The sequence below is a fragment of the Gadus macrocephalus genome, chromosome 1 (assembly GCF_031168955.1).
Source record: "Gadus macrocephalus chromosome 1, ASM3116895v1".
NCBI classification, from domain to species: Eukaryota; Metazoa; Chordata; class Actinopteri; order Gadiformes; family Gadidae; genus Gadus; species Gadus macrocephalus.
The window spans coordinates 21246681-21268700 of NC_082382.1; the positions used below are offsets into that span (position 1 = coordinate 21246681).

The 22020-nt window shown below is 45.6% G+C and overlaps 2 protein-coding genes across 8 annotated transcripts; one reads left to right on the top strand and one right to left on the bottom strand.

Moving 5' to 3' along the window:
• Positions 1–160: 160 nt before the first annotated feature.
• LOC132458197 (solute carrier family 35 member E2A-like) lies at positions 161–13331 on the top strand. 2 transcript variants are annotated; one of them, XR_009525868.1, is made up of 10 exons: positions 161–470; positions 1024–1500; positions 2078–2213; positions 5967–6094; positions 6790–6910; positions 7265–7318; positions 7586–7658; positions 8139–8284; positions 11031–11368; positions 11442–13331. XR_009525868.1 is itself a non-coding variant. In XM_060052751.1 (9 exons), exons 2-9 carry the CDS (start codon positions 1218–1220, stop codon positions 11308–11310), a joined length of 1221 nt encoding a protein of 406 aa, XP_059908734.1. In that variant the 5' UTR covers positions 162–470; positions 1024–1217; the 3' UTR covers positions 11311–13331. The 2 variants fall into 2 exon arrangements, 1 of the variants encoding a protein (XP_059908734.1); XM_060052751.1 differs by having other exon boundaries at positions 162–470; positions 11031–13331.
• Positions 13293–21793, bottom strand: LOC132458219 (solute carrier family 25 member 45). Of its 6 annotated transcripts, none has more exons than XM_060052806.1 (7): positions 21078–21793; positions 17860–17929; positions 17738–17781; positions 17562–17633; positions 17278–17466; positions 16507–16741; positions 13293–14653 (listed from the first exon to the last, which is right to left on the bottom strand). In XM_060052806.1, the coding sequence occupies exons 2-7, from the start codon at positions 17894–17896 to the stop codon at positions 14379–14381; spliced, it is 852 nt and encodes a 283-aa protein (XP_059908789.1). In that variant the 5' UTR covers positions 17897–17929; positions 21078–21793; the 3' UTR covers positions 13293–14378. The 6 variants fall into 6 exon arrangements, with proteins under 6 accessions (XP_059908789.1, XP_059908772.1, XP_059908764.1 ...); XM_060052789.1 differs by having other exon boundaries at positions 17860–17919; positions 21082–21792; XM_060052781.1 differs by having other exon boundaries at positions 17860–17917; positions 21078–21791.
• Between the last annotated feature and the right edge of the window lie 227 nt (positions 21794–22020).

Here is a 22020-nt window from a genome sequence, read left to right on the forward strand (position 1 = left end):
AAGTGAGGTTTAAGTAGAAAGGGTTTATTTGTATGGGCCCATGTGCCTATTATACCATAGTAAATATGTAGCCAGAAGTTACTAATTCTTCTAGTGTATTTGGTGACATTGTAACCCTAGCGGCCGCCACCGTCTGATGTCCGCCACTAGGGGGCGTTGACCCGCACAACAAACACCAGCGAACAGCCGCCGCCACACAAAGACAATGCTCACCCCACACACACAAAAAGCAGTCTGATCTCATATGATCCCAAACTTCCCGTGGTTTGACTTCGCTCCTCACTGGAAGCACGCTGGATTGTAACTGGAAAACATTACACAGCCTAAACATAAGAACAATATCAACCAAGGGAGACGGACCCACCGTAACGTTAGTGTGTACAGGAGGACGTAACTATTGGACAAGAGGCGTGCAAGCTTCCACTGAGGCTTTTTAAACCTGGCACTGTGCGCACAGAGGCGATCCCCGGGTGAGTGAAAACCTTCGCCTCGATGCAGGTCGAGATCCACGCGTTACTTAAACCAGATTTTGTTACTGAACCTCGGTAACATACGTGACCGCACACCTTGGCCGTAGCTTCCTCTATTGTGTGCGTGTTTCCTCTCCAGGAGGCTAACGCGATGAGCTAATGTCATAATGCAGCTTGTTCGTGTTCTGTAATGGTTCGTTCACAAGATCAACAAGTTATGCAAAACATTGTAGACTGTCTTGTATTTCCCTGTCTAACTCACAATCCGGAGGTCCAGGGACTTAAACATGTTAGAAGCTCCCGGTGAACCACTATGGCTCTAATTGTGTTATCCCGTGTATGTTGTATTGATAACCATCTACCCTTTGTACTGGGTTTTAGTTTAACCCTGATGCCTAACAGTACACGTGGCATTGCACGTTTAATAATAGCCTGCACGTTTAGCGTGCACCATCGCCTAGTGTTCCCATCACACACTGCTTGTTATGTTATTACTGCCTTTGGTGTATAGTCATAACGATTTATTTTGGGCGTGCTTCTTCTCTGCATATAGGATTTCTGACAGTTGAGGAACAGTTTGAGAGTGCTGCCATGTTTGCACCACCACCTGCTTGACTCCTACCCTGGGGCAAGATGGACTGACGACCGAGACCGCGGTCCACTCCTTGCGCTTTCGTCGGTGCACCCAGGAGGAGTCGTGTTGGATAAGTGTCGGTGGGACGGTGCGCCCGAACAATAACCAGCACCATGGTGGCTAACGGTCCGACCAGCGGCAGATGCCCGTGGCTGCGTCTCTTCTCCCCGTTCCAGAGCAGCCGGGAGCGCGTGGTGCTGACCCGCAGCGAGAGCATGCACGGTGAAAATGTGTTGAAGATCACCGTCACCGAGACCACGGTGATCGAGGCGGAGTCCGGCGTCTGGAACCTGCGCTCCATGTCATACCTGGTGCTGTGGTTCTTCTTCAGCTTCTGCACGCTCTTTCTCAACAAGTATATTCTGTCGCTTCTGGAGGGAGAGCCGAGCATGCTGGGTAAGGGTGTGTGTGTGTGTGAGTGCGTGTGTGTCCCGACGCATCTCACACTTTGGTTTATTTATTTTTTTTACACATTTTTGTTATACTCAACAGTGTCATGAAATGACAAGTGAAAGAGAGAGTGTAGGCCATGCCGAAGTAATCCAAGTAAACCTTGGGTGTCTTGAAAGGCGCCTCTAAATTAAATGTATTATTATTATTATTTAATTTTGAACCAAAGGATGTGCAGCAGTGATTCCTAGAAGCGGGCTTACATAGCCTGATCAAATATTAGGATACTCGTACCATAAGCATTATCAGTCTTATCTGATGTGGTTTTATTGGCAAGGAGACTTTTATTTCAAGGTTTTATTATCCAAGATAAAAAACCGGATTGTAAATACCCAGTATATCTCAACTGGTTTAAACGGTCTGATTCTTCTCACTGTCTTACTCAACTCTGAGCCTTTTGGGTACCTGTACCTTTAAGGAACGGGTGGTGTTGTTTGTCTAGCTCTAAAGGCCTTCAGGTAAAATGTGTACATATACATTCAATCGTGGTCAAACTGTCTGTCTGTTTGTGTGGTACCCCTAGGTGCTGTCCAGATGCTGTCCACCACCATCATCGGGTGCCTCAAAATGTTTGTCCCCTGCTGCCTCTACAAGCACAAGACCCGCACAGAGTATCCGTCCAACTTCGTCATGACCATGCTGTTTGTTGGCCTGATGAGGTGAGTGTCCGACCAATCACTGAGCTCCTATTGCCGGGCCTAAGCAAGACGTTAGCCAATCAGTCGGCCTCGTGCTAGAGCATTTGCGTATTTTTCCTCAAAAGTCAATCATACTTCTGTCCGTAAGTTAAAGGAAAATCGCTCAGGAAGAACTAGTTTGACGTAAATGATGCGTCAACCTGAAGAATCACACCTGTATGTAAATGAGTGCCCGTGTTTGTGAGAGTTGTTAATTGCCGTAAGTTACGCCCCCAAAAAACACTTGATAGGAGACGCTCGGCACCATTTCTGCTTAATCAACAAAAAGACACTTCAGGTGTGGAGCTTGAAGTCCTCCTTTCAGAAATCGATCAAAAAACACTCATCACATCTAGCAGCGTCAGTAGGTGCTCCAGAGCAGTAGCTCTCGGACCTTTAGACCCGAGGTAAAACATTCAATACACATACAGGAGCCCAAAACACAAACCATCCATGACGATCGTACAATCCAAAACATGTAATGCAATGCACAAAGCAACACTTTTTTTAAATCAACAACAAGCCATTATGCTGTAATTATGTTACAATATTTATTATCCATTATTTTTACTGATATAACTTTTCTATTATTCTCGACTTATTCTCAACTATGATAAATTCCTTTGTGCTGTCTGTACCGCATGGTAAACACTGCCTCGATGAGCAAACATAGAAGTTGAAGATTAAAGTTGTTACATAAGTAAATAAGTAAATACATAGATAATACACAAGACCTATCCTGTGCAAATGTTTGTCCATAGAACCATACACACGCATACCTCAGATAAACCCTGAAACATATGATTGAATGAGGACCAATGACCTCCTAATGCCAGGCCAGAGGAAGTCATTAGCCAATCAATTACCTCCTTATGCTGGGCCTTATAAAGCTTTTAGCCAATCAATGACCTCCTAAAGCCAGTCCTTAGCGAGGCTTAAGCCAATCAATTTCAGGCCGAAGGAAGATGTTAGCGAATCAATGACCCCATTATGCCAGGGTTTAGGAAAACATATATTTTGTTTATATATGTTAATTATTTTTATAGCATATAGCATTCTCATCATCATTTGTGGTCCGAGGTTCTAATGTGGACCTAATCTTTGGAAATGTATCCAGTATTGAGCGATTACACTGCAGCTATAACTCATGTTAACAGTACATCAACCTAGCAGGAGCTTTTGTCCAAAGCGACTGACAAAAGTGCATTCAACAATGAAGGTATAGCCCAAAGGGCGAGTGTTCAGCCTGCGATGGACCGAGGGTAGGGGTTCAGCTTGTCAGGAGCCCATCCCAGCACTGAGGCAAGAACCAAGGAGTCGAGAGGTGGTTCGCGACGCGAAGAGGAGATGCAGAACTGTCTTTGGGAGAGCATTTACTGGTGAATATGAGTTTGAGTTGGTTGCCAGCTTTGGGAGTAGGGGGTGGGGGAAGGGAGTGAGAGAGTGAAAGAAGATCGTAAAAACCACAGTGGCACTTTGGAAGTCTCCGTCCGGATGTGGAAATCCCAGAGGAGCATTAACGGAGACCTGGTATTTAACGAATACAGCAGCAAATTAATTCCTCCGGTTTAGTTACAGACACAGCAGGTAATCGAGAGAAGGATAGCAGGGAGGGGGGGTAGAAAGAACATGTCTATTTGGTATATTCCTGGTGTGATCCAAGTGAGAGCCAGGAAGACAAGGGATCGCAATGAGGCGTACCCAGAGATGACCTCAGACAAACGGAGACTATAGATAGAAGTGCTGATTGCTCAGTGGGCTCAGTTGGGTAGGAATCTACAATTATATTAAGTCTACTAACTGCACGTCAACAATGTGCAACTATAATCGGCCTTTTAATACCATTAAAGCAGTACACAAATAGAGAAAAAGATTTCAACCTAATGCAGCAGACGGAGCACTGTATAGCTTTTTTAAGAAAGTCAGTTGAAGCCGGTTTTTCGTACGTTTTGCAGAGTGCGATGCATGCCCTGGTGCTCCATGTTTCCATGCAGGAGAACTCTCCCTGAGTGTGTGTGTGTGTGTGTGTGTGTGTGTGTGTGTGTGTGTGTGTGACGGCTGGTTCAACCTGCTCAACTGGTGCCTGTAGCCTCACCCAGCCCCAGAGTCCAATCAGTCTGGTTCAGGCCAAGTGAGGTTGCTTAAACCAGCCATCATCCAGACACACTCAACAATAACGGGAGCCTGTCTGTGTTAAGAACAAGCCATGGAGAGGGCGTTCGTGGATGTCCGCTATTGCCCCAAAGGAATTCATTGTTACTTGCGGTGGATTAAGGCCTCAGCGATCCAAATCAATACCGGACTAATTTCCAATATTGTTCCCTGCCTTAGGCCACGTTTATACATAGCAGGGTATTTAGAGAAACAAATATTCCCCCCCCCCCCCTCCGTTTTGAAAAATAACATTGTGCACACATCGTTTTCAAAAAAGTTGAAATTTACATAAACCTGCATAAATACGCCGTTGAGCTCCATTATTAACTATGCCAAACCTATGGGCGGCAGAGTAGGGAGAAGGATAAAGCCATGCAAGCCAATCAGAATCCTCTGAATCAACAACAACGATAACACGAGTGACTTCCTGTTTCTTTCAAAACAACAGTTTTGAAAGATTATTTTTTTTTTTCACAATTTACCGGCTCTCGTTTTGAAGAATAATCACCGCGCCATTCGTTTCAATGGGAATCGCGACGGTCTATACTTTCATCATAAAGTGTACATATTTATCGTTTGAAATTCGTCCCAGCCTTTATACCACAGGTACTATAGGGTCTATAGCATATAACCGCATTTTCTGATTACAGTTTAATGTAACAGTAAGCTAACAACATCGCTAATTAACACCGCATCTGAAAATTAACCCCACAGAGATAACCATGGCAACCGGTCAAACAAATTTTCTTTTTGCGATCATTCTGCGCACACATCCGCCGTGTCAATAAACGAATAATCCCCCTATATGGCGCGCGGTTCGTTCGTGTGAACAGACGGCAGGCGTTCGCGTGACGTTAAGCATTTTCTGGCGCATAATGTGACGCTTGAGAACCTGATGGCGCCTTCAAAGCAGCTCAGAGGTTCGGAAGCTCTTCGGTGTCTTTATGTAAACCTTCCCTTCTTCCGAAATAAGAGTGTTCAGGAAACGTTTGTAGGATATGACCTAAAATCGGAAAAAATGATTGTTTGTGAGACTAGAATTCATAACAACAACAAGTATGGATGCCCGCAGGGACCTTGCTGAATCAGATGAATCAGTTATTAGAACTGTTTGCGATGGTTGAACATGAGGGAGTATATAGCAGTTGATGTTTATAATTGTAAGCTATAATGTATCGTAATGCTAATGTTTGAATGGGTGTTAAGTTCGCCTCTTAGTGCTTGCTGCAAGTTCACTTTAGTCTATCAATGAAATGGGCAGCCATTGTCGTGACGTCAACTCGGAGGCTCGGGTTTTTTTTGTGGAGATCTGTGCCTCAAGTGGGCGGGCACAAGCATTGTGGGGGGCGGGCCCGGCCCCATATGGCCCGCCCATAGCGACGGGCCTGTATACAGAGAAGAAATTATTACAACAGTGAACTATAGATAAGCAAACCCGAACAAAATGGTATTCGTAATATGCACTATTTATTACACGCAAGCGTTTTGTTAGCTTAAATCTGATATGCGTTTAAGCAGGGACAGTTCTGTCCTCCCATTGGCTGATAATGCCCCCCCCCCCCCCCCCCCCCCCCCCTCCAGGTTCACCACGGTGGTGCTGGGCCTGGTCAGCCTGAAGAACGTGGCCGTGTCTTTCGCCGAGACGGTGAAGAGCTCAGCGCCCATCTTCACGGTCATCATGTCCCGCCTCATCCTGGGGGAGTACACAGGTGGGTCAACCCGTCAATCAAAGGACGCCAGAGGAGACACTGGAAGACATCCTCTGGAAGACGCCAGAGGAGACACTAAATAATGTACCTATGGGCTAATTCCCCATTTTCTCTACCTCTGCAATTTTTCTTGTGGGATTTAAGATGTACTTTTAGCAGGAACATTAACATTTTCCCTGGGGTTAATGTTTATATTCTGCAAAAGAGCAAATGCATTGGTCTGCTGATGTTGTGCTTTCTTAAATACTACAACAGCATCCATTATTCTAGTAGTCCTCAGGACAGAATTCTCTTGTTCTTTATTTGTTGAGTCAACACCTGTAGAAGAACAAGATCAGGCAGTAAGGGCAAAAATAACTGACTGATTGATTGCTTGTTTACGTAAAACCTGCCCCAGATATGTCACCTGACTAGACAAAGGACACTATTATGGACAAAGGACACTGTTGTGTAACAGTTCTGCATTTTGCAATCAATGTGTGTCACGCCAGCGCCAGACCAAACATTCATACATAGGCCACATTACATACATACATACATACAAGTGCTTGGACGATGTGTTAAAACAAGGCCTAGGGGCTTTATGCTGTTGTTTACTTTGTGGCAGGGAGCGTTCACACAAAGGGCTAAATTTTCTTGTGTATCCGCCTGCTCCTGCTTACCACACGCTTTTGTGTGTCTATTTCCCTCTGAAGGATTGTGGGTAAATCTCTCCCTGTTCCCCATCATGGCCGGCCTGGCACTGTGCACGGCCACAGAGCTCAGCTTCAACATGCTGGGCTTCTCCGCAGCCCTCTCCACCAACATCATGGACTGGTGAGTCTCCGGCCCCTCCCTCGAAGGCATCGCTGTCTCTCCGGCCCCTCGTGTGTGTGTGTGTGTGTGTGTGTGCGTGTGTGTGTGCGTGTGCGTGTGTCAGGCAATAGGGTAGCGCAAGAGTCATGACGTTGATAAGGATTATGGTTGCCATGGTTGGTAATCTTTTGACCAGTAAGGAGCAGACACCCAGTAGATCATGTGGGACCGCGTTGTTGCTCAGGGTTCACTTGGCAGTTATTAAGCCTAATTCAATTCTGTTTGTTCAAACCCATAGCGACTCACTCTTCCTCCCTCTCCACACGTGCGTTGACTCTATCCCTCTCCGTCTCTCTTTTGTGTTTTGTTCACCAGTTTACAGAATGTTTTCTCCAAAAAGCTGCTCAGTGGAGACACCTACAAATTCAGGTAAACGCAAAGCACCTACTGCCCCCTCTGACTGCACCTCTGTCAGCTATTTTTTATCGAGGGTGAACCTCGACTCATTCCCTTCCTCCCCGTCCTTCACTCCTGCAAAGGGCCAAATAGTGGATTATGCTATTTTGCCCGGCTGCTATGTTTGATTGCGGCACATCAAACATTTTATTTTACGAGAATGAGTTTCGCATTTGTGTTGGGCTTTCTTTTTTTTGTTGTGCGTGTCTGTGACTGTATTTGTGTGTGTGTCCTCTCAAGCCCACCAGAGCTGCAGTTCTACACCAGCGCAGCAGCTGTCATCATGCTCATTCCTGCCTGGGTGTTCCTGCTGGTAAGCAGAGCACTGTAGGAGTAGGAGCCAGACATGTGGCTGCATTCTGTGTGTGTGTGTGTGTGTTGAGGTGGATCTCAAAGGTGGATTTGCACCTTTTTGAGAGCTACATTATCAGATTAAAATCGTAGTATCACCAGCCACACCCAAATATACTGAATATCCCCAGGCCGGCCACACTGATAGCCTGTAGATGAAACCACATATAAAGGGAGGGAGGGAGGGAAGGGGAGAGGAATGCAGGAGGGAGGGAGGGAGGGAGGGAGGGAGGGAGGGAGGGAGGCAGAGATGGTGTGAAAGGAGGGAGTTGGCCAGGACGGGTGAAGGGAGGGATGGGGGTGTAGGGTGACAGAAGAGGCTACGTGGCTCTGTGTATTCCGTAACCTGCTCACCAGGTCCCACCGCTGCACCCCTCCCTGGCCCCGACACCACCGTCTTCCCCCCCCCCCCCCCCCCCCCCCTGCCCCCTCGTCCCAACAGGACATTCCAGTGATCGGGAAGAATGGGCGGAGCTTGGTCTGGAGTCAGGACGTGGTGCTGCTGCTGCTGTTTGACGGAGTGCTGTTCCACCTGCAGAGCGTCAGCGCCTACGCCCTGATGGGCCGTATCTCCCCCGTCACCTTCAGGTATGACCCCCCCCCGATCAGGCTGCACCACCTGTAGCTCTAGTCTGCAGCAGCTGCAGTTCTGCACCACCTGCAGCTCTGAACCATGTTAACCGTGTTGCTTGTTTTTGTGCGAGGACCCTGAGGGATTGCTTCGTGGGTGTCAACAGGTTTTGTTATTTTTAGTGCGTGTGCTTTTTTTAAGCTACAGGTTCATGTGTTCACAATGGACCAAGTTGGGTTCGGCAGCTGCAACACATTTTGGTCACACCTTAGTTTGTGTTGGGTCAATATTTTTGTGGTTTTAGCAGAGATGGGGACTCGAGTCCGAGACTCGAGTAACGGTGACTTAAGACTTGACTTGCGACTCCACCCAAAGGACTTCAGGCTTGACTCCGGCTCGAGCTTCAAGGCTCGTCAAGTCATGCAATTATTGCTTTTTAATTCTAAGTTTAAACATGTATTTCTGTTAGGGATGGGCAACGATCGTCGAATAGTCTGAGTCACGTATAATATCGAATGATGAATTTGACTATCGTTATTTATTACACGGCTCTTCTCAATGCTGCAGAACGCTCCGTTCACTTGCATGGTTCCTTCAAAACTTCCAGCCGTGAATATTTTTTTGATAATTCACCATTGCTAAGCATAATGACCGGCGTCAAGGAAAGTGGATTTTTTGCCGTCTGTCTTGTCTTAGCACTCCGCAAGAAGTCCGGTAACTTATCAACCCCAGCGTCCTTGGTTGCTAAGCAACGTCGACATCTTTGACGGACTATTTCTCTGCTGATCAACACTACGAATGCTGGTAACGAATAAATTGTAAAAAGACACACCATGTGAAGTTACTTTTTTTGGCAAGTAGCCGTGTAATAAGCGGGATAATGTATAGAACGCCGCCGGTCATTATCGAAAATAAGCCTTATTTTCCCGATAATGGCCGACGTTCTATACATTATCCCGAAACTAGAAAGGCAGACGTGTTCCATAGTTTCCATATGCTAAAGACGTGTCTAGTTCACCGTCATGGAGGCTGCGTTCAGTAAAATAAATTAATAAATAGCGATCTGTTTTCGGCACATGTAGGCCTTTCTGCCTTAGCCCACGTTGAAATAATTTCATATCAGTGTTTCCCAGACCAATGTGTGGCGATGTGGCACAGAGTCAACACTGAGCGCCACAAATTGATTCTGCCTTCTATTCTATATTATTTTTTTTATATAAATAGGCCTATCGTTCCGTTCATTCATCTCCCCATAGCACTCTTTCTCCCTGTCATTCTTGTTCACACACGCACACAGAGACAAGCGTGCATGCATCCCACTGGTGCGTGGGTACACTACCACATATTGGATCAACCCGCGTATCACTGATACACTGCACACGCACTGACAGCGGAATCGCCCGCCTCCTCTCAACGCGCCTACAAAGGCAGACCCCAGCGGGATATTTGCGATTAATGTGAAATGCGGTTATAGATTATATATATATTACGGTGTTAGACCCCCAGGCCGTTCTGCCGGCGATTTTTTAATCCGCTCTGCAGCAGAGGCTGGAGATCGGGAAGATCGGGAGGTCTCCCGGTGGGTGGTCCACTTTGAAATGTATTTTGTGCGCGATTGCTCGATTACGCGAATGAGCAATCGCAAAATGCCCCCTCCCCGGCTGGACTCCTTGTCCGACCGGTGTGAGTGTGATGAAATCGATCACACTCACACCTGGTGGTATGATATGTCCCCTTTAAGAGTTTATGATATTACTCCCAATGGTAGCCACACTGCCAGTAAGGCAGTTATGAAGGCATGTGTTTCAGGTTTGATCACTTGACACTAAGCTTTGCGTGTCGGGCCTTGATTCATTCTATCCACATGGTTCTCAACGTGGTTTGGGGTAATAAATATTATTTATCAGTCAAAATCATGTGCAGGGTAATTAATAGGTGTGTGACGAGATCTCGTGCCACGAGATCTCGCGAGATTAAACTCGACGATATTACCCGTCGCGTTAAAAATCGGTCTCGCGAGATTTGTGATTTATCCGAACTTCTATTTGTCGCCTGTGGGGGCAGTAATGCGCCTTTGCTACATCTAGGCTGCCAGAACCTAAAGAAGGCGAAGGAAAAGAAGAGGAGGAGGAGGAGGGGGAGCAGGGGAAGCATCGAAAGCAGCCATAAGCTGTGTTCAAAATCGTTCCCTATCACGGATATAATGTACTATTTAGGGTGCTCGCCATTTTGTAGTGGTGTTCGAATTCTCAGTGGTTCATTTCATGCACTATATAGTGCACTTAAAATACCCAACATTTGAGTGTACATACGATGTTGCCTACATGTTACTCCCGTATACCACAATGCAATGCGGTCGTGTTTTTCCGGAGGAGAAGAAGAGGCTGAATAACCGCGAAAAATAATACCTTTAATCAAAGTACATTTTGGGTACTTTGATTTGGTTTTGCCCATAATATTGTTTGCAATTGGAAAAAAAAGAGAATTATTTAATTTAACTTTTATAAATTTTAGTTTTAGTTTCAATTTCATGCATGTAAAGAGTTATAATAAAACATTTCAAAATGCATGCGCGACTTGGTTAAATAAAAGTCTGTTGGTCCAGTCATATAATTTGTCATTGTAGTTTTCTTAAAATCTCGTCTCGTTCTCGTGAACCCAATATCGTGTCTCGTCTCGTGAGCTGAGTGTATCGTCACACCCCTAGTAATTAAGGTTATTCACCTTGAAGATATTTCCCCCCTCTTCTCTCCCTGTGCGCAGCGTGGCGAGCACGGTGAAGCACGCCCTGTCCGTGTGGCTCAGCATCATCGTGTTCAGCAACCACATGACGCTGCTGGGTGCGGCGGGCTCGGTGCTGGTGCTGCTGGGCGTGCTGCTCTACAACCGGGCCCGCCAGGCCCAGAGGAGGGCTCTGAGGGCCATGGCCGGCCGGCAGCAGGACCCCCAGTACCACTACGACCACAGCCACAGGCCCGCCAGGGGAGAACCGCCGGCCCCGGGCCAGCAGGCCTCCAAGGACTTCAAGGCCTCCCAGTCGTAGCCTGGGAGACCTGCCTCCCCAGGACCAGCCCGCCTCCAAGGACTTCAAGGACTTCAAGGTCTCCCAGTCGTAGCCTGGGAGACCTGAAGCCCCAGGACCAGCTTGCCTCCAAGGAATTCAAGGCCTCCAAGGACTTCAAGGCCTCCCAGTCGTAGCCTGGGACGGAGGTTAGGATGCTAAGTGGGTGGGGAGGGGGAGGCGATCCAGGACTCACTTTTGGCCACCTCCTTGTCTCTCTGACTCTTTGCTCTATCTTGCTCTGTCCCCATTTCACACTAAAGGAGAGTTGGGTTCTCACTTGACACGCATTCCACCAGTTCAACTGAAATATCCCCCAAAAAATGGAAATTGGGAAGGCTGAGTGGCAGCAAGGGAGCTGGTTAGCGGAAGTGTGGTAACCTAGCAACCACCACTAAGTTGTCCATTTCGATTGTTATTCCTAAAACAATTGTTGTAAACAATTGTTACTGACTGAACAGTACAGGTACCTGCTGTGTCACATGACTCTTTTTGCACTATATATTGCACAAACAAGCTTTTTCCCTTAAGTCCACTATGTTAAAAACAAAGTCATAGATCTTTTTTTTTCTGACATGTATAGGCCTATGCGATTGCATATTTGGGATCCCCAGTTGATTATATGTGGTCATTTTAAGTTTGATGTTTAACTTTGTATTATTTTATGGGTTAGGTTTGTGAGAGCTTATGTGTTTGTGCATGGCTTTAAAGGCACCCAGTGCAACTTTATGTAAACATTCAATGAAAAATAAACATTCAATTTCTAGTCTTTTTTACACGTAAGTTTCAATAACTCCATACCATTACATATCGACATTCAAGGAGCAAAGATGAGACGTCGTTGTGTGGTGAGAACTGATAGAAAATCGTAAACAACAACAATCGCCGGTGGGGAGAAGCCATTTTTCCATTGACTGGAAGCCTGCTTTATTTATTGTAGGTTACAAAAAATAAAGAAAATGGCGGCATTGTTGTTGTTATCGATTTTGTATCAGTTCTCACCACACAACGACGTCTCATCTTTGCTGCTTGAATGTCGGTATGTAATGGTATGGAGTTATTGAAACTTACTACGTGTAAAAAAGACTAGAAATTGAATGTTTATTTTTAAGCCTCGAAAGTTGCACTGGGTGCCTTTAATGTCGTGACCGTTGCTTCGAGACAGGTGCTCGACCCGGTTGTAGCGGTCTGGCCCCGTATCCCGGGGCGGATCGGAGAGGTCCGTGCAATGATCGTTCAGCTGTACCCGACGCGATCTGCGTCGTTTCAGGGAGCCTCAGATATGAAAGCACTCAGGATAACTTTCCTTTTGTAATCTTTCGAGCACGCAGTCTTTTTAGTTGGGGAGGGGGGGAGTAGCGTAGCGATTTCGCGGTGAAGCCTTAACTTCGTTCCCGATGATCGATGCGAGAAACTGGAGCTTCTGAAGACTGCTCAGTTTTAGTCCCATAGTCGGGATTCTCACCCGTGCTCAGCTTTTCTACAGGGATGTTTTCTAGGTAGCAGTCGGTTTCCTCTTTTCCCTTCCGTCGATACATTTCAGACGTACTTGTTAAAATGATCGTAATTTCGCCCTGAGGTGGGCCCGCAGAAAAAAAAGAAGTCATTTTCTACATCCATTAAGCACGTTTCCCCGGCAACGAGGGAATCTGTGATATTCTGAGTTTGTGGCGAGATTTCAGTTTGTGTTTTAATGCTTTACCAATACCAATTTTTTTCTTTTCTTGAAATACGAGTCCCACTTTTTGTCCTGTGTCTACACCACTAGTTGGAATGAATTACATTCCTACATTGAATGAGGATGAGGCATTGATTGAATCTAATATAATGAGATGTAGCAATAAGGCTTGATGTCTTGCTACCCAGTGGATACTGTACATTCATATGGAAATAATCTTGTTTTGGAATTTTACATTTGAACAATGTTAAGTGAATATAATACCTTATTGAACAGGAGGCATGTCTTGGACCAATACTTTTTATTAAAGATATTTTTTATGGGACATGTGCTAACATTTTTTTTTAAGTTTTAAAACCTTTAAAAAAAAAAAAGTTGTGCTTTGTAAGGCTGTTTTAGATTCAAGCTTATTTGAACATAAAAACAGTATACATTTAGGCTCAGATATGTGATTTGCTTTCTATAATGCTAACATTAAATTACAAATTGTACCACATCCAAAGCAACAGGTTTGGCCATGGACCATCAGAGCACAGAACCAATATTGGAGTGACTAAAAAGGAGGCGTGGCACTAGCCGTTCTGTAAACATAACTGAAGAGTGTAGAGCAGCTGCAGGTATCGCAACGGCATGGAGGGTGAAACAGCGCTCCCTGCTGGTGTCATGGGGGAAATGCATTGTTACACCGATAAGAGATAAGCTCACAGGTAAAATTACAAGCGCTTCTAAGTTCAACACACAACGTAAATTAGGTTAAAAGTGTAAACGCTATATACACATCTTATAAATACATAATTGCATGTATGTATATATCATTAAAAAATACAGATTAGGAAAAATAGCAATCACAAAAATAAAGGCTGCTATGTTTGGCCAACAACAATCTTGATGTTACAAAATAATGCTACAAACGAATGGGAGTGAAAAAAAACATGTCTCCTGGGCCACAGGGGACATACAAAGCCCACAAGACAACAGGCGACGGCGTGCCCTGTACACCGTTAGCATGAACGGCTACGACAAGAACCCATGAACAGCCATGAAACAGCCTCCCTCTTTGGTCAATGAGCTACGGAGCTTGTAGGAAAAGGGCAACATTGTACATCTAATGTTGGTAGTTTTCCCCGGATGCTGTTTGTTTGGTTTTGACGGTACATTTCGACCACTGGAGGCGCTGTGGTCCTGTTGTGTGGACTCCACAATGATGTAGCGGTGGAGGGCCCGTTTCAACTGGGAGTGGGCGGGGTCAACAAGATGCCACCCCCCCACCCACCCCTGTTTACCCTCTGCTCAGTCCCGCCCCTCCGTTTCCTAACCCCCCCCCCCCGGACTAGTGTATGCAGTGTACCCCCGTGGACCCCCGTCCCGGCCCTCAGCCCCCTCGCAGGGCCCTTGCCAGGCTCTCGTAGCTGAGGAAGGTGATGGCGTTGACGGGGAACGCCCGGGCGCTGTTCAGCAGGAGGCCCCTGAAGAACACGCGGGGCCCCTCCTCCCGGGCGCTGACCAGGATGCAGTGGGCGACCCCGCGGTAGTGCCGGCCCCCCGCCCCGGACAGCTGCAGCCGGGCCTTGACCACGTCCATGGGCGTGGCACAGGCCCAGGTCACCACGCCCGCCGTGCCCCCAGCCATCAGTACGGCGAAGGTCCCTGGAGGACGAGGAAGAGGGCGGTCAGGGGAGGAGCAGACGTCAGGGTTACTGGTACATTGAGGCGGCGGCCATTTTAAATTGGGTTTTAACACTGTGGTGGTTATATTGTAGCCTGGCACCGCCCACCTACCTACTTCCGCTCATTTCAGCCTTTCATTTCACTTCAGTACTAGGTCTGGGTCTGCTTAATATGAAGGCGTTCCATGGAAACCAGATTTCTGGCGGTCCAATCAGCGAACAGAGGGAGTGGCTGAGAACGATGACGTCTAGGTCGCTCGCCCGTTTCAGTTGTAGTCAGAGGAAGACAATGGAGAAGGATACGAGAGAAGCTATTCGGTCAGTTGTGGGATCGATGCCGAAAATCGATCAATTCAAGCCGGAGCAAGAACAAGCTTTGCAGAGTTTTGTTGGTGGCCATGATGTTGTGGCGCTTCTCCCCACCGCATTCGGGAAAAGTTTGATTTTCCAGCTGGCTCCGTTAGTTGTGAAGGAGCCGGTCCCGTCGCATGACATACGTCACGACCAAACGCTATGCGATTGGTTATGGCAGATCCAGAGTGGCACTCGGCAGATCCAATCATTCTAAAACTTCTACAGACACCCGCCTCCAAGTGAGTGAACGTTTGTCAATAGAGTGGCGAAGTCACGCCCCTTCCGGTAGGGCTCATGGGACCTATGAGATCGAAAAATATGAATGGGTGTCAATGGAGAGAAAATAATTATTTTCTGGTCCCAGTCTTTATATGCCCTGGATTACACATATGTTGTTTGTGGATTTAAATGATAATTTTTCATGCAAAGAAAACTAAAAATGTTCGTGAAGAAGTTTGATAATTTTAGGTTTTATGTGAGGCCGCTTTGTGAACTACAGCTCTTCGCTGCTCTCGACGCATATGATATACGTCACCACACCCGCCCTTGGAACTCGGCACAGAGATGGCGATCTCTCTGCCCCACTTCACCTCTTTTTCCAAGGGGAGGATAAAAGCATCGAAAGAGGTGAAAACCATTATAAGTCGGGGCACGTGCAGAGTTTCAGTTATGCCGATGGGAAGATTGTCGGTCTTCTCCACGCCAGTCGCAGGGAGCGTGACGTCACATACGAGCCGTGTAGTCTTTCTCGTTGTGTTTTCTCTACAGCCTTTATCTGAACAATTGCACAATAAACGGTCGAACTCTTTGCATGAAAAATTATTCTTTAAATCCACAAACAACATATGTGTAATCCAGGGCATATAAAGACCGGGACCAGAAAATAATTATTTTCTCTCCATTGACACCCATTCATATTTTTCGATCTCATAGGTCCCATGAGCCCTACCGGAAGGGCTGTGACTTCGCCACTCTATTGAGCAGTTCCAGACCTTCTGTACAAATGAAATGAAGTACAATGGTCTGGTAGGACCAGGATAGTTATATTGTACATTGTTGTGTAACTGTACATTGAATCTATATTTTTTACCTGCACAACTACACTGCTTTTATAGTAGTTTACACCAAAATGTACCTTTTCATTGTATTCATTTTCACCACTGTGTTTTTCCTCAATGCTACTCGCGTTTCCATGTACAGAAAGACTGTGATGTTATATTTATAGACAACCATTAGTTCAGATACAGACTCATTATATGAAATGAGACGCTGCGGTGTTTGTCTCCCAGCTTGGCAGTTCAGGTGACATATTTGAATGGTCAAGTAATCTTTCATGGTTTTAATCTACATCAGGATGGCCTGCACTCATGTCATTTCTTGTTCTCTTCATGTTAACGTTTACCCTGGCCAAGCACTCTGCAATGCACCACGGAAAAGAACTAAGTATAAATAAAGTTTAAACGAAGCACCGCCTCTCACCCGACTGTGTTCCTGGCTCCGTGAGGGCCCGCCTCACCAGCTCGTACGGCAGGAAGTACAGGCCGTAGCAGGGGACGTCCCTCAGGGCTAGGGCCAGCGCACCACGATAGAGGCCGCGGGGGCCCTCCTCCCGCAGTATGGTGGAGACACAGTGGAGGGGCCCTCTGTAGCGCGCTCCACTGGCCTGGCCCTGCAGACGCACTTTCACCAGGTCCACGGGGGCCATGATCACCACCTGGTGGTCGGAGGGTGTACTGTGGCGTAAGGTTACTCGACCCCAAGCCACGGGTTCGATCCCCAATGTCCGCAGTCTAACTTGTAGGCGTCCTTGAGCAAGATCCCTCCCCCCCATACCCCTGCTTGCCCCTTATTCATCGGTATCTGAAGTCACGGGATGTTATTTTGGATAAAAACGTCCAAATTACGATTACTATGGCTTTATGAAACATTAACTATTTTTGAATAGGATGAGATTCTTCCAAACGGCCGATCGCAAATGGCCGTTCATATTTAGTTATTTAGCAGATGCTTTTATCCTACCTGACACTTCATTCAGATACCTGCTGTCATCAAGGCCAGCTAAGGGGGAGTGGCATCTTGCTCAAGTGTAGGGGGGGGGGGGGGGGGGATCCAACCCAGAACCTTTCGGCTGGGAGATGAGCACCCTACACCCACTACACTGTTTAAGCACATTACATGTCCATGTTGAAAATGTTGGTCTGAGTGATTTGTTATTGTAAAGAAGAGCGACATTTGCGGCGTCTCCATTACCCCCACTAGTCCAGAGAAACAGCCGGCCGCGAAGACGTGCGCTGCGGGAGCGTCTTTGCCCTGGACGCGGTCGCCTGGCCGCGACCGCGTGAGGTAATCCAGAGCGCTGCAATAAGAACCGAAGATGGCAGAGTTGGATAGGCCAGAGGTCAGAGCCGGGAACGCCATTCCCTTGAAGAAGCCATGGAGCTTCGGAAAGCAAACGGGACATACGGTAATTAATAAAGTCTGCTTATACAATAACATATGTTTAAGCATTACTTGATTGTTATCAGCCTACCTACCCCTTCGTTGGCAAATGTTTTGGCCACACAGTCGAATATACCGTTATATTGAGTGTGCACCTGTAGCCGTACCTGGAGATTAAATTAGACTTTAGGATTGAAATTATTTGATTTATCATTAAAAAATAAATACATATTTTAAATGTAATAGTTAACTGGCCAATTTGACCTCTCACCTTGACTGTATCCATCGGATGTCCTACAACCACTCCAAGCGCTCCTGTCATCCAACATTTCACATGGTTAGGCCTACTGAAAATCGACCAAACTTAACTAATCAAAAATCGATAAGGCCTACCTGAAACGCTCCCAGCCATGTATTCCGAAGAAGGCATGACTTTGCAAAGATTCACCCCCTGTGAACATAACTTTTTTGAACGATTTTTGTTATACACAGTAGACACCTCACGTGTTGTTGAATGACCTATATGATCAACTTTTGTCTTATCAAAGCAACTTCATGGTGGAACGAGCTGTCTACGCCTCGATGGACTTCAACTATCTCCGATGCTGGAATGTGCACGCCACAACATTCCTCCGTTAAAATCCCAATGATAAGTTATCTATTTAACCAATGCTTTTCTGCAAAAACACATGAGATTTCCGATCGATTACTAGCCTTTGCATGACAGCAAAGCGATACAATTATTGCAGCAGGATAAATCAGTTGGAGACATGCATGGCTTGGATAACGCACTAAAACTTACCCTGAAGACGGTAAACTAATGCATGCAGAAGAAGGCACCGCAAAGCGAATTCTTTTCTGGACGTTTGCCGGACTAAAAAATAATGTCCTACAATATAAATATATGCAAAAAGTTGTATTTTCATCAAACTCCGCGCTTCAATACTCGTTAAAGGCCCACTATGCAACTTTTTTAGCCAAAATTACATCCATTTCTGGGTCGATTGGTGGGTGTGTCATTTTCCCATGTCGCCTCTACAGTGAAAAAGCGCATATGCAACTTGATCTCATGCTTGATCTGCTCGGACCGGGACATTCCGGATGTGACGCAGCGGAAGTATCCTCGAAAATGTAGTCCGATTGTAGTTTCGAAAATGCTTTACGGCACAGACACACACCCAAACATGGCACCGGCTAGATATAAACAGCCAGTTGCGAGGCAATTGTTGCATTCATCATGGATCAATCGACGGAACCCAAGAGGCGACTGTCGGTGGAACAAAAGAAGAATGGACCAGAAAATAGATCAGACACGAGTGAAAGGGGAACTATGCAACTTTTTTGGCTTGATTTACCTTAATATAACAGGCTAGGAGTCATTGCGATGGTTCCATTATACATTTTTGTTCGATTGTTCGTTGTTTCAACTCCCCCTTGCGCATCTTGGCGGAGAAAAGGAATATGTTTCTGCCGGCGACCCGCCGCCCACTCTCGCGGGAGTCTCGGGTCTCGCGAAGTAACGAATTGTTTTACGGCACAGACCCCCAAACACGGAACCGGCTCGATATAAACACAAGTAACTAAGGGATTGTTGTTACATTCATCATAGATCAGCCGACTAAAAAGAGACGGAGAAACCCAATGTCGGAGGAACAGAAGAAGAGAAAAGGGAGACTGACCGACAGAGAGGCCAGACACGAGTAAACGTTGGGCAAGCTTTTCAGGAATAGCGTGAACTGAAAGAAAAAGAAGACTGCAAATCAGACTCCGACTTGGCCGTGTTGCTTTTGAAATTGAAAGTACCCTTGGGTGAACTTTGTCCTCGTGGTATTCTTGATGTTGATAGTCTCTGTACACATGTGTTTGATCAAACCATTTTGTTGTGAGCCCTGTAAAAATTGTTTTCTCGACCGTTTTGTTGTGAGCCCTGTATGTTTCTAGCTTGCTTGGTTGCAACCATATAAACACCTTTGTTTCCATTGGTGTTTTGCTGTTCGTCTGTCTCGTCCCCCTGATAGACTGAATCCCCGAATCCAGGTTCTTGTTTATTTAGATTATGTTGGCCAACACTCTCACACTGATTGTTCTGTTCAACCTAAGATAAAACAATTATAATCTAGGATATCAATTCTCCCCGTCAACTATAAAAAAGGATGGCTTTATGTTTATTGCAATACAAATACACCACTTTAAAAATGTATAACCTTGCCTACACTTCATGAACATTTACTTCGGACATGGCTCCACGCATTCGCCGGCTTCTTTGAAAACAAATGCACATGGCTCGCGTAGAAGTGCATGGGGAAGGGTCGTCAACGAGTTGTTACGACAGTGTTGTAAAATATCTACTACGAAGCTGTAGGGGGCGCTGTGTAGAGAAATGTGCGTGCCAAAACTAAGAAAACAGCGAAGAAATTTCCGAAGTTGCATAGTGGGCCTTTAAGGGATGCCCATTTCCGCTACAAAAGCGACAGTAGCGTCACACAACGTTAAAAACGATGTCAACACAACAGAAGGATTTGAGAAAAAGACTGGTATGAGTAGGCCTAACTAATGTTGACGTAGTTTGTAGGCGGGGCTTAGCCGGTTGCCTGAGCGCCTTCCTTTATGGTCTGGCAGTGAAGTTCAAAAGTACTGCCACTCTGAACGCGTTACGCACGTTAGAGGCGTAGAGAAAATATTTTTGCATAGGGAACCATTGGTTTAGGCGCGTAGATGCAAGGCCGCCTTAATGCACGGGCTTGCCTGAGCTGAAGCCCCAGCCCCATTATAAAATATATTTTATTTTATAATGCCCGTCAACAACGGCAAAATGTCGGAAAAAAAGTTACACATCTTCATTGTTGTAAGATCCCCTCTCAGGCCTACGAAACCTCTCATCCCCAGGGCCCAATGGCAGTTTAAGGCAGGCCTGTAGATGCGTTTTACACGCGCTAAAGCAGCGCAGGCGGGTAAGCGCGGAACTACTTTAGCAAGCAAAGCTGAAACACAAAACATTATTATAGATCTTTCACATGCCTCCTGACACTATACTATATTGTTGACACAACCAGCATGTATAGGCTACTAAAGAGAAACTAAAGGCAATGCAAGACACTAGATAAGATAATGATGTTCTTGGTGGCATTGTCCAGGATGTAGGATTCCAGATGGAAGATGTTTGTGTGATACGAACCAAAGAATTGCCTAGAAGCAGCAAGGTCACAAGACGGAATCATAAAATCCATGGACCTTGATACATTAAACAATTATGTACTGACAGCTACCTGCCCATGCATGACTGCATTGTTCTCGAGGGTTAATGATTGATTTTGGAGGACGCGGACCTTGCAAGACCTTGCACCCATAACGTGGGGATGCTTGGTTGGTTGGGTTAGCAGTGCTGTTATGACGCAATAAGCAGGCAAGTCGAAAGATTCAGCGTAGTTCAACGCACACATATATATATATATATATAATATATATATATATATATATATATATATATATATATATATAATATATATATATTATATATATGTGTACATGCTGCATTGCTACCTTTAGTTAACGATGGTTAGGCTGTTAGTTTATTCCTTCTTGCCTTTTGTGTCCACAGGTGAACATCTTACCTAGAATAGGCACTGACTGCAGAGACGAGATCGATGAAAAATCGGTTATTTCAGTGGTGCACAAATGACTCAGTTTAGTGTTGAAGAAATATCCTTTCTTGGAAGGCGAGAAAAATAAAAAATAAATTCATTTTTCTTCTGATGGCACCAAAATATGTTGTCCGTGTTTTTTGCGACTATTCAAACTCTCCGTAAATCGCTACACTATTTCTGCCACTATTGCTGACACGTAACTTGGAAATCCGCCCCAGAGTGAGATTTATGTCAGGGCAAAGTGCAAAAGACGTCTAGTGAATCAATACGGTTCCAGTGTTCCATATAATTGCTGGCCTATACATTATGCAAACTAATCTATAACCATGGTGTGCCATTGTTATCGCTAAGGTTTTAGTAGTGTGACACTGGAGGCCCTCAGGGTAGAAACACCTTTTTGAAGGATGTATATTTTGCTTTGTGTTGAGCTAAAATTAAAACAGGCCGCCAAAAACAACATTAGTTGAGTGTTTATAGGTCTTGAGCACACAAGTGAATGCGGTCCCTCGAGGCTGAGACCTGTCTGTGTCTGCTTATCTCAGGCTTCCTGAAAATGTCCACTTTTATTTGGACACCTAAGTATAAAAATAAAAAAAGGATTTTTGAGGTATACTTTCTGACTAAGACTATATATATTTTGTACTTATGCGTGCAGATACAATCATATGACTATATTATGATTGTATCGAAGTTGCTCTGGCAAAATGTGATGGATTATTCCCCTGCTAGTTTAAAACCATTATGCTAAAAAAGCAAGCTTAACAATAGGCCTACCGTGAGGTGGGGTGGATTGTAACAAATTTGTGTTGCAACCATTGCCATACATTCAACCACCAACATTTTCTAAATCTGAATAATTGCACAGAAAGCCGAGGGCCTAATTAGGTAGGCTACTATCCAAGCATATTTT

What these genes read in the sequence shown, in the direction of transcription:
- LOC132458197 (XM_060052751.1), top strand. Translation starts at nt 1,218, where the DNA reads ATGGTGGCTAACGGTCCGACCAGCGGCAGATGCCCGTGGCTGCGTCTC. An exon ending in CTGTTTGTTGGCCTGATGAG is followed by an intron (nt 2,214 to 5,966) that starts GTGAGTGTCCGA and finishes CCCCCCCTCCAG; the next exon opens with GTTCACCACGGTGGTGCTGG. An exon ending in CTGCCTGGGTGTTCCTGCTG is followed by an intron (nt 7,659 to 8,138) that starts GTAAGCAGAGCA and finishes TCGTCCCAACAG; the next exon opens with GACATTCCAGTGATCGGGAA.
- LOC132458219 (XM_060052806.1), bottom strand. Translation starts at nt 17,896, where the DNA reads ATGCCTTCTTCGGAATACATGGCTGGGAGCGTTTCAG. An exon ending in CATGGCTGGGAGCGTTTCAG is followed by an intron (nt 17,782 to 17,859) that starts GTAGGCCTTATC and finishes GTTGGATGACAG; the next exon opens with GAGCGCTTGGAGTGGTTGTA. An exon ending in AAACATTTGCCAACGAAGGG is followed by an intron (nt 17,467 to 17,561) that starts GTAGGTAGGCTG and finishes TGCTTTCCGAAG; the next exon opens with CTCCATGGCTTCTTCAAGGG.